The 15,443-nt window shown below is 40.0% G+C and overlaps 1 protein-coding gene across 1 annotated transcript in view; it reads left to right on the top strand.

Annotated features, from left to right (window-relative positions):
- Nucleotides 1-15,443, top strand: part of LOC127644143 (neurotrypsin-like) — a 65,643-nt gene that overhangs the window by 12,259 nt on the left and 37,941 nt on the right. Inside the window, exon 8 of the mRNA XM_052127170.1 lies at nt 9,827-9,968. Coding sequence (XP_051983130.1) covers nt 9,827-9,968 — 142 coding nt within the window. The remainder of the gene's footprint in view (nt 1-9,826; nt 9,969-15,443) is intronic.

The following is a 15,443-nucleotide window of genomic DNA, read 5'->3' as shown; positions in this document are numbered from 1 at the left end:
CTTTACAGCGTTCCTCCTACTCAGTTGTTATCAGCGCTGCACTTCTGGGTGTGTCGCACGTGCGCCTGTTCTCGTCTAAACCTGCCAACGCAATTATGTCACACACGCATATTGCTGTTGACCGGATGCGATGATTTATAATTTAAAAGTACTTAAATATTTATCTTTTTTGCAGCAATAGCGATCGTTTCGCTTTAGAAGACATTAGTTTAACCAATGGAGTCGTATATATGACATTTATGTTGCCTGTCTGTTCTTATTGGAACTTCAAAGGTTATATTCTCTTGCATTTTAAGGACCTACTGAGCTAAGATATTTTTCTTTTTTCTTCAAATGTGGTCTGATGAAGAAAGAAAGTCATACACACCTGAGACCTGAGGTTGAGTCAATGATGAGAGAATTTTCATTTATGGGTGAAATAACCCATTAAATAATGTGACATTAATATGTGTTATCAATGACTTTATGCCTCATTCTATGAGTAGAATTCACACTAGATCAGTAAAAGTGATGATTTAAAGTAATACGTGCAGAACATTTGCAGTTTGGTTGTTTACATTCTGAATTCATGTTGACACTAACACACTAACACATTATACACAGGCTTAATATGTGCCGATTTCACTGTTATTGTAATTTATGATGATACTGATACAACTGCAAAGACTGGTTAATAAAAGAGTAATAACAGGCAGAATACAGACAAAAAAATTATGACAATAGCCATACCTTAATATGGGCAGATGTGTAAATGGCTTTCACTGCACATGAGTGAAGCAGCATATCAAACAATAGAGTGAATAAGCACTTGAGAGTATTTGAGTAGATTAGATTTCCTTTGTACACCAATAAAGCAAAAAAAATAAATAAAAAATTGCATGACATGTTCTTGGAAAATGTCTTTTATGCAAACGATTGTACAGATGTAGGTAAGTTTGCACCAGCTCGCTAATAACTGCACGTCAGTGTTTAATTTGGACTGATTTTGACTGACTGAAAGGCGTGAACAGGAATTGCCTGTCTGTCTCAAAGTAGGTGGAGCTCCAGTGCACACCAACCAATGAAGTGGAACAATGGTAGTAAAAAGTTGTTTAGCAGCCGGTGAGAAGTTTTGCTAAAAGTTTGCCCAGGCAAACAGTTATAAACCACCAAAACAAACTAAAAAACACCTTTTGGCCAGATTTTGTTCTAAATGAAGTCGTATTCATTCATTCTTCGTTTTTGTATGAAATGCGTCAGGGCATTCGTTCTTCGCTTTCCTATGAAGTATATCGGGCCTTTGTTGTCCCCTCATGTATTTTCAGACCCATATGACTTTCTTTCACGGAACACAAAAGATGATGTTAGGCAGAATGTTACAATACAAGGGTGAGTAAATGATGACAGAATTTTCATTTTGGGGTGAACTAACCATCTAACACTGCCTTATACATGATCTCTTCTCAGGGACATATTAACAATCGGATAAATACCATTTGAAAGCATATAGTCTAAACTTTACAGAAACGTTAGTCAGTCTTGCTCATTTTCTTATCTGACACAACTTAATTCACTGAAAAGTGGACATTGGTACTCAAGTCCTTCCCATGTAGGGCTACCGTTTACTCCTTGCATGTTCTTTCAGCACACTGCTAAACAGCGAATTGGTGTCAGAGGTTTCTGCATTGGCAAATATTATTCCGAATATTTTTCCTATATAAAATATTTTATGCAACCAGTTTAAATATTCTGTATACCATAACATTATTTTGTTTACAAAAAGGATTACCTATATCGCTCCCCACAAAATGACATTTCATCACACCCCTAGTAAAAATTCAGTGAACAGGACAATAAGTGCATAGGAAATAGGGTTGCAATTTTATTTAGAAATATCCTTGTTTGAGAGTAGTTATCTTTAATGAATGGAATACATTAATCATATTTTTTCACTCACAGACTAAAATGTGCTTATTTGTAGGGATCAGCTTTTCTGGCACCCGATCCGAAATTTAAATATTAAATATCTGCAGATATTGAGTCCCGAGCCGATACTTGTATTTGCCTAGATAAGAGCTGCAGACTGTTTTTTTGTTTGTTTACAAAAATAACTAAATAAACAATGTAGCTAAAAGATTTCTTCAGCCTAATGCATTTAACTTAGTGCAACTTCTACTTAGAATGGTGTAATAGCTTATTTTAACTTTAATATTCAGGTACAAAAATAAATCACAGTTCTGTATGGATGAATAGAAATCTTACATGCACTTTACAAATGGTTTAAACAACTTGACTTGAATAGTCACAACAAAAAACGTATTCTAAAAAACATGTTCGTAGTTCCACTTAAAAGTGGTGTAAACAGTTACACTTGAACAGGCCCAAGTTCAACAATAATGAAACAGATCTTAATAGTTCTGTTGTCAATATCAAAATGCCATTGTGACATACTGTCAACCAGTAAAAACCATGAGAGCATCACACACAACAGAGATACATTCAAAAATAAGAAAAATATATTCATAACAAGCTCTAAAACTGCTCCAGTGAGAAATAATTAATATCTATGGTCTGTTTACTGTCTTGACATGTAGACACGTTGTCGTTATTGAAGGATAAACAATTATATTTATTATTAGTGGTATTGTGACCAACATTAATTTGATTTAAATTGGGTGACTGATGATGAGATATTGAGAGCACCTGAAGAGTGCACATCTTTGATTGACACAGAGAGTGCTCTTGTTAAAGAGAGTAAAGCTTAAAGCGCTCATAATTGCTCAAACAGTCTCTATCACTCAACACAACGTCTGATTGTCACAACTCACGTCACGTATCATGGATTTGCATGTTTATTTGTTGTTTAATTTGTTTTTAAACATGTTAGCAGCCTCTATATACTCTTCCTGTTCACTGTGTAATGCAGGGGTCCCCAAACTTTTTTCTATGAGGGCCACATAATTTTTTCTTTCTATAATGGAGGGCCGTAGTCTAACAGAAAATGGCATGGGCCGGAGTGATTTATTGTGGAGATTTTATGATTTTAAATGGATTTACAGTATTATGCCTCCTAATGCTAGATTAAATTATTATTTATGCACCATACATATCAAGTGATATATAGCCTATTAAAAGAGCATTATTACTATCGTAATGACATTTTTTCATATTCATTGCTATTGAAATCAAATTATTTACTTACTCATGCGTATTAGGCTAATCAGTGTGAACTATGGGCTTGTTTCTGGCTGGTGAGAAGTCCAATGTCAGGTTCCATTCCTGTCACAGCCAGTCTCAAAGTCTGATGCAAATGTTCATCAGTGAGTCTTGAGCTCATCGGATTTTTCATCAGTTTCATGCGTGAAAAGGTTTGCTCACAGATATACGCGCTGCCAAAAAGTGTGGACGTCTTCATTGCATTCCTTCTCGTTAGGGAGGGCAGTATAGAATTCAATGAGACTGTTGGGACATCACAGTTCTGTAACTCAGCCAACTCAAACTGATAAGAAGGCAGGGCTTCGTCAATGTCAGCAGCAAAAGGGTTCTGAAAAAGGCGGATTTCTTTAGCGTGGACATGTAGCTCACGGAATCGCACATCAAACTCCGCCTTCAGCATTTCCAGTGCTTCCACTGACTTTTCAGCTGGGAATGGGACCACTGGTTTCTCAGCTGAGAGGCTTTGGGTAACAGGGAGATGGATGAAGTCTTGCTTTTGCACTTGTCCCACAAGCAGTGCTAGTTTCACCTCAAATGCTTTTATGTGGGAATACATGTCACATATTAGTTTCCCCTTGCCTTGGAGCTGCACGTTGAGGCCCCGGCTTAACCATCGGACTTCTGTGTGGTAAATCACATCTCCGTGAGAAGACTCTAGCTCGGACAGAAAGACTTGGAACTGCCTGTGTTTAAGTCTGTTTGTGCTGATGAAGTTTATACATGACACCACCACTTTCATAATCGATTCCCACTTCAGAACTTTGCAGCTCAGTGCTTGCTGGTGAATTAGGCAGTGTACTTGTAAAGGGGCATGAGACCTCTTTCCTCCATTTCTCTGTTCATGCGTCCTATCAGTCCCCTTGACGCGCCAACCATACTAGGAGCTCCGTCAGTCGTGATGCTGGCCAGCTTAGACCAGTCTAGATCCAACTCTTCTATCGTTTGGCATACTTTACCAAAAATATCCTCCCCTGTCGTAGTACCTTTGAGACTTTTTAGGGCTGCCAGCTCCTCGGACACTTCAAAGTTTGAGCTAACTCCGCGAAGAAAAATGAGCAGCTGTGCCGTGTCCTGCACGTCATTACTTTCATCCAGCGCTAATGCAAAAAATCTAATTCTTTCACTTTTTCCTTCAGCTGGGCATATACATTATACCCCATTTCTTCAATTCCTCTGGTGATTGTACTTGCGGACAGACTCACCGCATTTAAGACGTCTTTCTTATCGGGCACACCTCCTCCACAACAGCATTCATAAATTTCTTTACTGAACTCACCATCACTGAATGGCCTACCGCAGGTTGCAATCAGTTTAGCTACCTGAAAGCTAGCTCGAATGGATGACTGGTTCAACTGGGTTTGCCATACAAACGTATTTTGCTGAGCAGATCACTTTTTAGCTTCGACACTTTGTCTGCTCTCATTTGGCCTTGTAAACTCGCATACTTGTCTCTGTGGCGGGTTTCATAGTGTCGGCGCAGATTGTGTTCTTTGAACACGGAGACTGTTTCTTGACAGATGAGGCAAACAGCCATTTCTTTGCATTGAACAAAAAAAATAGTCACTTGTCCACTTTTGGTTAAATACCCTGCATTCTGAATCAACTTTTCTCTTTCCCAACCGTTTGGCCATTTTGTTGTCACTTTAAATTTTCTTGCTGGATCGCGTGCACCCGCTTGATCACGATGGAACGTTAATCCGGGTGAATCTAACAAATAATTTGGCTACTTTAATAATTATAACTAAGGGAAATTTTATTTTGAAAGCCAATATGTATTATCAAATACAAATATGATATGATTAAAACCTATTTAAAATTAAATTGTAAAAATATTTCTCTGCATGGCATTGTTCAGAGGGCCGGTCCAAATGTGGGGGCGGGTCGTATTCGGCCCGCGGGCCGTAGTTTGTGGACCCCTGGTGTAATGAGTCAGAATAACTACCGTAATGACTCTAGAAAATGGGAAAATTAATATTCATACACATGTAATTCTTACACATTTTTAAAAACAAACCGGCATATGCATCTCAATTACATAATGTCTGAAAGTTTAAATTCGTGAATGCTTAGAATTGCCAACAACTCACCCTCCATAGGTCATTCTGTCGTGCTTCAAGGGCCAAGAAAGCATTCATTCAGTAGAGGAGCAATGTATGAGTGATTGCCTGCCGTAAATCTAGGCATGATCTGCAGATCGGCAATCACGGATTTTAAGACTAATATTGGCCGATCGTTCGGGACATCTCTACTTATTTGTATGTGCAAGCACACAGTTACATAATTTATAAATAGATGGGTGGATGGATATTTGTAGTTTTTTTTATGAAATAAACTAAATATGAAAAATTATTTCTGAAGTTCCCAACCCTGTTCCTGGAGACTCGACGACCTGAAATGGGTGTGTTAGATAATACTATAAACACACTTATGTGAACTCCATATGGTTCTGTCAGTTGAAGGAATATTGTTCTGTATGAGCACCTAGGGTTCAGAGTTATGATGACTGTAATGGAATTACCGCGGTGATGCCTTCACACATGTGTAACACATGTGGCACAATGTGTGATTCACTCTAGAGGAAGTCTATCTGTCAGTTCAATATCAATTAAATTTTACATTTTGACTACACTAGAAGAATACATGTAGTTTCAGTCATACAAGCACAACTAATTGGCTGGAGTACTTGTGCAGCTTGTAAATTTAGAAATAGGGTGTTTGTCAACTGAAGGCATGTCATGCCACAACAGGTGCTTTCAGTGTAGACAGCTCTGTTTGTTATAATGGGAGCAATGTAGTTTTGTCACATCTCGACATGCCATATGCTTCTGACATAGTTTTTTCCCCCACAACCTCTTTGTAAAATCCAGCATATATATGTAAAAAAAAAGAACAGTGTGTGTAACAGATCTTTATGGGAAGCAGGCCAGTAAGAGTGTGAATAACAGAGTGAAAATGCTGAGAATGAGCGACATCTCTGGAACAGGGAAACATCGAGGAGTGTGTCAGTTACACACACACACACACACAAACTTGTTTTTATATCATTTATATCTCCATAGACTTCCAGGATATTATACAGATCTAACGATCATTTCTATTCCTTAACCCTACCCCTAAACCTAACCCTCACAGACAACCTTTTGCATTTTTACATAAAAAAAAACAAACATTGTATGGTATGTTTAATAAGCCATTTCCCTCATGGGGACCGCTGGCTGGGCACCACAGGTTAGGTGATCTCAGGTTTTACTATCCTTGTGTGGGCATTTGGTTCCCACACACACACACACACACACACACACACACACACACACACCAAATACTATTGTGTGTATGTGTGTGTGTAAATGCCCTGCAGAGGTCCCTTTTTCTGCACTTTCCAACTGATTTATCATAACTGACTTTGGAAAAAGCAGTCGATGCTTTTGAGTAACTCACTATTGAGATGAATTCCTTTTACACAAACTCAGATTAATGTATGTATAACCTATTACTAAAGAAGTCTCCTTTCTTTAGTACTCTCCTCAAAGTCATATTTCAGCATTCTTTATAATGTTGTAGATTTCACTAAATTAACATTTTTAAAACACTATTTTGTATTATTACCCTGATTGTTGCAACCCGATTTGCTTCTTGAAAGCATCTTGACCTCAACACACACTCACACAGAGTTCTCCTGGCATGTTCACGGCAAAAAAGTGGTGAGTGTGTGACTATTTTGCTAATGTTTTCCTTCCCTCTGAATAATCTTAGTTTATATCAGTAGGCCTTCACAAAATATGTGCCTGCAAAAATCTCATAATTCCAAATCAGAATCGGAATGACCGTCAAGTGACTCATATCTCTCGCCCTTTCATGTTTTGTTTTTATAATATTTAGAAGTATTTGATAATGCTCCATTTTTTACCATGATTAAATCCAGAGGTCTGCAGATTTCATCTGGGCTTGCATATGAAAATAAAATATTTATGCCAAATCTGATGTGATAAACATGTAGTGTTTAAAACTCTAATGGTAAATAAATGAAAGATTCTGTCGATTTTGCTGCTTCATTTTTCTCAGTAGACTTCACAAGGAATTAAATAATTTTTAAATGGATTATATCTAATCTGTCTCTCTACCTCTTGTCTGTACTCTCTCTCTCTCTTACTTACACACACACATACAGAGATAACCAGATACATGGATGAGGTCTCACTAAATGGACGATAATTCTAAATAAATAAAACCCTTTGTATGTGTGTATGTGGTTTTTGGAGTGTTTGTCATGACATATCAAAAGAGAGCTGATGTAAAGTCGAGACCATCTGAAAAACCCATTTCAGCTGGTCTGCAGTCTGTTATCGTGTGCGCCGTTGGTGCTGAAGGCTTCATGAAGTTGTTTATTTAATAAAGAAGTTCTTGAATAACTGCTGAAAAATGAAAATAGAGCTCTGAAGCTGACTATGACAAATGAACTATGAAAATGATTAGTATTGCAGATGTTCAGAATGCTATACATTCTGTTGTATCAATTCTCCGTCTTTCTTGTGAAGGAGGAAGTGGGAGCCGGGAACAGTCCACATGATTATTATTATTAGACACACACACACACACAAATAATGCTTTTCAGCAGTCTGTAACACACACAGGAACACACAAAGCTCTGTGCATCTCTCCCTCTCACTCCTCCAGCGGTCTGGACTGCTCTTTCATCCCTCTCAGCTCTCACTGCAAACACAAACAGCTGTTAAAGATAATTTCCCACTGGTGTCAATCCTCACTGTTCTCTCTTACTCTCCACAGGTGTCGCTCAGCCATGCCCACATCACCACATCTTTAAAAATGTAATTATGTATTAAAGCAATAAGCCTCAAGAAGCAATGCATTAACTCGCTGTAAGTTGAATTAAGTGGCTTATTACTTGTATAAAATGGCAACATTAGTATGATAAAAAACAGATGTTCAGTTAAGTACATTTAATAATAATCAGAATAACCAATGTAGTTCTGTGGGCTGTTAACGGTTGTCACATTAGTGACTTTGCACATTAATATATAATTCAGATGATTTGTCACAATGTTCTTTTTTTATTTTTTTTTTTACAATGGATTTGGATGTGGCTTGTCGAATGAGAATATTGAGTTGGAGCTATTCATTTAACAAAACAAATGTTGCTGTTAAAATCCTAATTATATTTTGTAAGCTCAATTGTGTAATATGATTGTCATGTTGTTTTTTTTTTTTTTAAAGAGTGTTGCATGATATTACAGATGGGCCTATAGCTGTGGTGATAGATTGCGATTGTGTCTGTAAGTGGAGGAAGGTGTTCCATGAGGGGAAAACCTAAAACTCTCCCTCTAGCACCAGGTGTTTTTTATGTCTCTTACTGTGTCACACACACGCACACACACACACACACACACACACACACACACACACACACACACACACACACACATTTTTAAAGTTATGGAAGTTTAAATGTCTTCCCATATACTCCCTCTCTTCCTCTATTATCTTTTTTGTCAGAATAATAAATTTGTGTCTAAAACAGAGATATATGATCTGTAAATTGTTTATTTGTTGTTGTTTTTGTCATATTTAGCAGACACTTTGATCCAAATGCTCTAGGGAACATTTTCAAATCATGCTTGGATAACATGGCTTTTTATACCATCAACATTCCAAATACTAAGAAATTCATGTTAATTTTAAATTTGATGCTGATAATATAATTTCCCTTACAAAAATCGAGAGTTCATGGTAAACTTGCAGCAAATTGTCCATTGTTGCCAAAAGTTAGACAGAGGTTCAACATTAGCGGTGAAAAGCTGCAAACTTCTGCCAAAAATTTGTGCCGAATCACAAGCTCATTTGCATGTGAAAATAATGAGCAGCAAGTTTATGATTTTTTTTTTGTAAGGGTTGCAATGTAAAGAAAAATTTACTAAAGCAATTTTCCAGGTTCAATACAAGTTAAGCTCAATCGAAAGCATTTGTGGTGTAATGTAAATTGCTACAATTTATTTTGACTCGTACCTCCTTTTCTTTAAAAAATAAAAGCAAAAATCGAGGTTACAGTGAGGCACTTACAATAATTAATGGGGGCCAATTTTTTTATGTTAAAAGTATAACCAGAAGACATTAAGGGTATGCATGTTAACATGATTTTAGTGTAATAAAATTACTTGCAAACCTTTTCTGTGTAAAGGTATAGCCAATTTTACAACTTCATTTGCATGACGATGTAATGTCAACAAACCCTAAAACGACTAAAACAATTTTAACAACATTACAGCTCAAATAATACACAAGTTTTAACAGAATAATTAATGGAAGTGCTTTTATAAAATTCACTTCACATTTCTGTTTAAACCCTATTTACTTCCATTGTAAGTGCCTCACTGTAACCTCGATTTTTGCTTCTTTTATTTAATTTAAAAAAAATACATTTTGTGGTAATCAACATTATGCCACAAATACTGTCGATTTAGCACAACTTGTATTAAGTTAGAAAAATTCTGAATGGAAAACTTGTTTGAACCTACTACCTTTCAGTTACAAGTCTACATCTTTAACCTCTATACTTCCAGCAGTTGCATCAGAGAAAGTTGCATAGTGTGTGTGTTTTGTTTTACCTGTGTCTTAGGTGTGCCTGTGAGGCTGTTGGGCGGGGAGAATGAGAGAGAGGGGCGTGTCGAGATCCTAGTGGATGGCCAATGGGGGACTGTTTGTGATGATGGATGGACAGATCGGGACGCAGAGGTGGTGTGCAGACAGCTGGGTTACAGGTGACGTTCAATTTTAGAGTCATTGGAACAGTCCGCTAAACTTTTCACTTAATGACCTATTATCATCTTATGTCATGTGTAAAGCAAATCAAAAGGACATTAGGTAGACCTTAGACATTTACTGTATCAGGGAGACCGATTATACAATTTTTTAACTCACACATTACTACAAATCTATTTGCCATCTTGTCTTTCTAAGTGTGACAAAAGCAACAGTAACTTTAATAGACTAACAATGAAAAATAATATATAATAATATCAAAATTACTATTTACTATTGTTACTATTTCTATCAAGTGAAAACGATTACAATATTTTTTTCTCAGGTAGATAGCTTTACTGAACATTTGTTAAGTGTCATCAATCTGGCTTTTTTGTGATTGTCTTTATTTAGGGGCAAATTCACTAAACATATGCATATTTCAGCACAAAAAGCAGCATCTTAATAACAATCGAGTTTAAGATGTCGCAATCAGCGCTGACATTGGGCTGCATCATGAGTATTTAAATGAAATCATTAGGTATGTTCGACTTAAACTGCACCTTGCCATACTGATCGGTGAGATTTTCTGGTGGCAGTTGGGGTAGGAGTTGAAAAGAGAGCCGTCAAGCTGGACACTTTGCTCTTCTCGTTGTGTGCAAAACTTACATCAGTCATGGGAGATTGTGTGATGTTTGCTTTCTTTATTGCAGAGGAAGTGTAATTCTGATAGACAGAGTTTGGAATTTTACATATAATAACCAGAAAAGGTTTATTTGAAAAGTTTATGTGCTGCTTAATACAGTGCCTGTTGTGTGTACAAAAAGAAAACCCAATAAAAACCTGTATTATTCTAATAATGGGTAAGGATCTTTATTTGTATTATTTTTAATAGTTTGTTATGAAAAAACTTGATAATACTAAGTTAAACATAATATAACATGATATATAAATATGATATACTGTTATAAGAACAAGGATTTGTGATAGTTTAGCAGAACAGGTGTCTGAATAAACACCTTGGCAATGGCATACAACCGATCTGCTCTAACTATTTTCCCTAAGTAGAAAAAGTAATATGAAGTATGCCATCCCGAACTCAGCCCATGAAACGCATGTCACCATTATAATCGGTGAGTCTGGCTAATTGTGAATAAGCTCTGTCGCCATCAAAGCTTGTGCAGCTGCTCTGGAGCAACTGCGCCAGCTGATCCATGCGGCTAGTCTCGAATTGGTCTCGCAGTACTTTGATGACATATGTCACAGTGACACTGTGGTGGCGCCCTCTAAAGTTGGACAACATTTCTAACCGACATGCATTGCTTCAAGTCCAGTGCCGATTGGTCTTCCCAGTGCAACATGAATTCAAGCACACCTAATGCCATTACTTTTTATGTAAATTAGTCTTATTATAGATTGCATTTCGTTTACAAAAATTGCTTGGCGCAATGAACATAACGCTATTACCACCAGAAGAAAGCAGGTGGTAAAAATAAATGTATTTAAAAGGCATGTTTGTGTGCATTTTCCATAGATTATATCAGCAGTAATTCATCAAATAATGATCAAATGATGAAGATGAATTATAACTTGGCATATATTCAGATGCATGGTGTAGTCAAGTGCAATATTGGCATGATAAAGAGATGATTCTGGTGTCTGGATCCCAGTAGCCAGTAATGTTGTTCAGTCCTGCCAAAGTGTGTCAGACAGCAATGGTCTGCTGCATCCTCCACTAGATAGCACTCAGAGTCAGCCCGCAAGATCTTTCAACTGGCAGTAATATTGCAATATAAATTGCGGCATGCAGCGTCCATAATAAACCTAAATTACACAGAAAGGAGGCGTGCATGTTCGGAAAGGAATGATAGTGACTTCATTTAAATACTCAATAATACGCAACACAATGTCAGTGCTAATTGCGACCGCTTAAACTAGATTTTGGATGGTTAGTAAATAAGAAGCAGATTTTTGCACGAGATGGTTCATGTGATCCATGTGCTCTTTGTGCAAGTGTGTGTTTGTTGAGCTCTTCCTGAAGAAAGATGACGTTGTTGGTGTAAAGCCAAGGGTCTTAAAGTTTAATGTCCACAGATGTGTCTCTGTATGTGTCCCTTTTAGCATCTGTATCTGTTTTTTTTCTCTATAAGGAGTCGGGAGTCTTTAACTTTAACACCTTGTCTTGTTTTGTGTGTGGAAGTTTCAGTGAGGCAACATTTTGAATTAAATTGATTGATCTGATTTGAAATGGTGTTGAATAATACGCACACGTGCACGTTGGTGCGGCTATCCTTATGAGGACTTAACATAGACATAATGATTTCTATACTGTACAAACTATAGATTCTAACCCTAGCCCTAAATCTAACCCTCACAAAAAACATTCTGCCTTTTTACATTTTCAAAAAACATAGTTTAGTATGTTTAAGTGATTTGAATTATGTGGACATTAGAAATGTCCTCATAAACCACATTTAGAGCATAATACCCTTGTAATTATCAGTTTTGTAACCTAAAATAATGTTCTTGTATACCACCCAATCCCGCCCGCGCACACGTAAAAAAACTTGCAATTTAAGTGAAAATGAGAGATTTTATAAAAAGTCTGAATTTATGATTCTGAATCATAGATATGTTATGTTATTGTTCAGCTTGAATTGCAAAACTGATAAGACCATCATATTTACACACACTAATGTAATCAGAACTTTCCCTCATGCTTACCTCCTGAGGGGAGGTCAGAGGTCAGGTTATGACACTGTAACTGATGCTTATATCTGATGAGCTCAAGTCTCTCAACTGGAGTAGGCAACACTTCTCCCATGTGTTATCTTTGATATTCTGTGTTGCCTGTGTGTGTGTGTGTTCCTGATATACTGTATGTTCCTCTTGTGCTGTGAGTGAATACACAGAGTAAGATTAAAAAACACACAAATCTGTCATTATTCATTGTTGGACAGTGTTTGTTGGTAACATTCACACTTTAGATTGAGCAAGGTAACTAAATTGTGCAAAACTACCGTACATGATTTTGGTGCTGTTGTTCGCATCAGCATACAACCTGGAGTGTTCAATCTTTTATACATCAGTTTTGCAAAGAAGAACAAATATAAATCAAAGAAATCCCAAAACATAATTTGAAATATACACACTCAACTGAATTTAAGTTTCTTTAGATCTTAAAAACTTTGATCTAAAAAATGCTTAATTCTGTTGACAAATGTACGTAAATGGTATGAATATAGATACAACATTGTGACGAGACAGTCACAATGTTGATGGGAAACTGCTTTTATTAACAGCAAAGCAGGCAAAAGTACAAACAAGGGCAAATCCAAATGAGAATGGTCAACGAGAGTGGGAGGTCGAAGCCGGGGAATCAGAATGGAACAAAGGGGCAAATCCGGGAGAGAGTGGTCAACGAGAGCGGGAGGTTGAAGCCGGGAAAACAGTTAACAACAAGGGCGCAGAACTAGACGGGACTAGTGGTTCAAAGACAGGGGAACTAGGGGAACACTCGAGCTGGCAAGCTGAGGGGTAACTATTCACATAGGCAAAGACACGGGAAACTAAACACAATAACCAACCCGAGTGAGACGAAAGGGTCGTGATATATATAGGGGCGAGTGCAGGTGTAAACAATGATGGGTGATCAGACAAGTACAGGTGAAAGTAATGTGGTGACTGAGAGCGGGCTTGCGAGCCCGAGGAGGGAGACCTGCTAACGAGCATGAGAGCTCGAGGGAGCAAAACGAGCATGCAAGCTCGAGGGAGCAAAACAAGCGTGCGAGCTCAAGGGAGCAAAACGAGCGTGCGAGCTCGAGGGAGCAAAACGAGCGTGCGAGCTCGAGGGAGCAGAACGAGCGTGGAAGCTCGAGGGAGCAAAACGAGCATGCGAGCTCGAGGGAGCAAAACGAGTGTGGGAGCTCGAGGGAGCAACACGAGCGTGCGAGCTCGAGGGGGCGGAACGAGCGTGGGAGCTCGAGGGGGCGGAGCGAGGGAGCGGGGTTCATGACAGTACTTCCCCCTCTATAACGGACGGCTCCTGACGGCCGCGTTCGGTCGTGAGGAGCGCGACCTCTGGGAAGTGGTGCTGGTCGATTCCAACAAACAAAAAACCCCTGAACCGAAAACCCACAAAACACATCAACAAAATTGAGGGCAGTCCAAGAGGCACAGAGGGAAATGAGACAGTCCATGGGGTCAATGGGCAGTTTCAAGGCAAGGTCAGGGGGAACATAGCGGACAGGCGGGTGGTCGGGAGATCTAGGGGGCAGCCATAGGGCAGAGGCTGGGTCAGGGGGTCTGGAAGGCAACTGGAGGACAGGGACTGGGTCCGGGGGTCTGGAAGGTGACCATCGGACAGGAATAGGGTCCGGAGGCCAGGGAAGAGGCCACAGGACATGGAGAGGGTCAGGAAGTCCGGGCTGAGCCATGAAAGGCGGAGCCGTCAGAGGCGGCACCGTAGGTGGCTCTGGAGGCGGGGTTCTGGAAGGCTCTGGAGGTGGAGCCGAAGGAGGCTTTAGGGGCGAAGGCCTGGAAGGCTCTGGAGGTGGAGCCAAGGGAGGCGGCGCCGTGGGGGGGGTTTCCGAGGCGACGGCCTGGCAGGCTCTGTAGTCTCGGGGGGTAGAGCCGTAGGAGGCTCAAGGGGCGGAGCTCTAGAAAGCTCTGGAGTCTCTGGGAGCAGAGCTGTGGGAGGCTCGGGAGGTGGAGCCGTAGGAGGCTCTGGAGGGGGAGCCATAGGAGGCTCGGGAGGTGGAGCCCTAGAAAGCTCTGGAGTCTTGAGGGGGGGAGCCATGAAAGACTCGAGAGACAAAGCCCGAGAGGCTTGAGAGGGGGAGGAGTCCTGAAAGACTCGAGGGACGGAGCCCTGAGAGGCACGAGAGGAGGAGGAGCCCTGAGAGACTCGAGAGACGAAGCCCTGAGAGGCTTGAGAGGAGGAGGAGCTCTGAGAGACTCGAGAGACGAAGCCCTGAGAGGCTGGAGGGGAGGAGGAGCCCTGGGAGACTCGAGAGACGAAGCCCTGAGGGGCTTGAGGGGTGGAGCCATGAAAGGCTCGAGGGGGGGAGCAGCCCTGAAAGACTCGAGAGGAGAAGCCCTGAGAGGCTTGAGAGGGGGTGGAGCCCTAAGAGACTCGAGAGACGAAGCCTTGAGAGGCTTGAGGGGTGGAGCCATGAGAGGCTTGATGGACGGAGCCCTGAAAGACTCGAGAGGAGAAGCCCTGGGAGGCTTGAGAGGCGGAGCCCGGGGGGGCTCGAGGGTAAGGGAACTTAGAGGGTTGGTGGAAAAAGTCCCATTGAGATCAACGGCCATTGTACGTTTGACGGATGCGAGGGACGGTGACAGGTTCGTGTACCGCCCTCCTGTAAATGATCTCAATGGACAGATGGAGCTTATGGGTCTGTGGACGGTCAAATTTCCATGGAGTCTGCGGTCCGGAATACATGACCGAACGGACACACATAGGGGGTGCTGTAAGCTGCAGTGAGCCCCCG

The sequence above is a fragment of the Xyrauchen texanus genome, chromosome 5, assembly GCF_025860055.1.
Source record: "Xyrauchen texanus isolate HMW12.3.18 chromosome 5, RBS_HiC_50CHRs, whole genome shotgun sequence".
Taxonomy (NCBI): domain Eukaryota; kingdom Metazoa; phylum Chordata; class Actinopteri; order Cypriniformes; family Catostomidae; genus Xyrauchen; species Xyrauchen texanus.
This window is presented reverse-complemented; position numbering and strand designations above follow the sequence as displayed.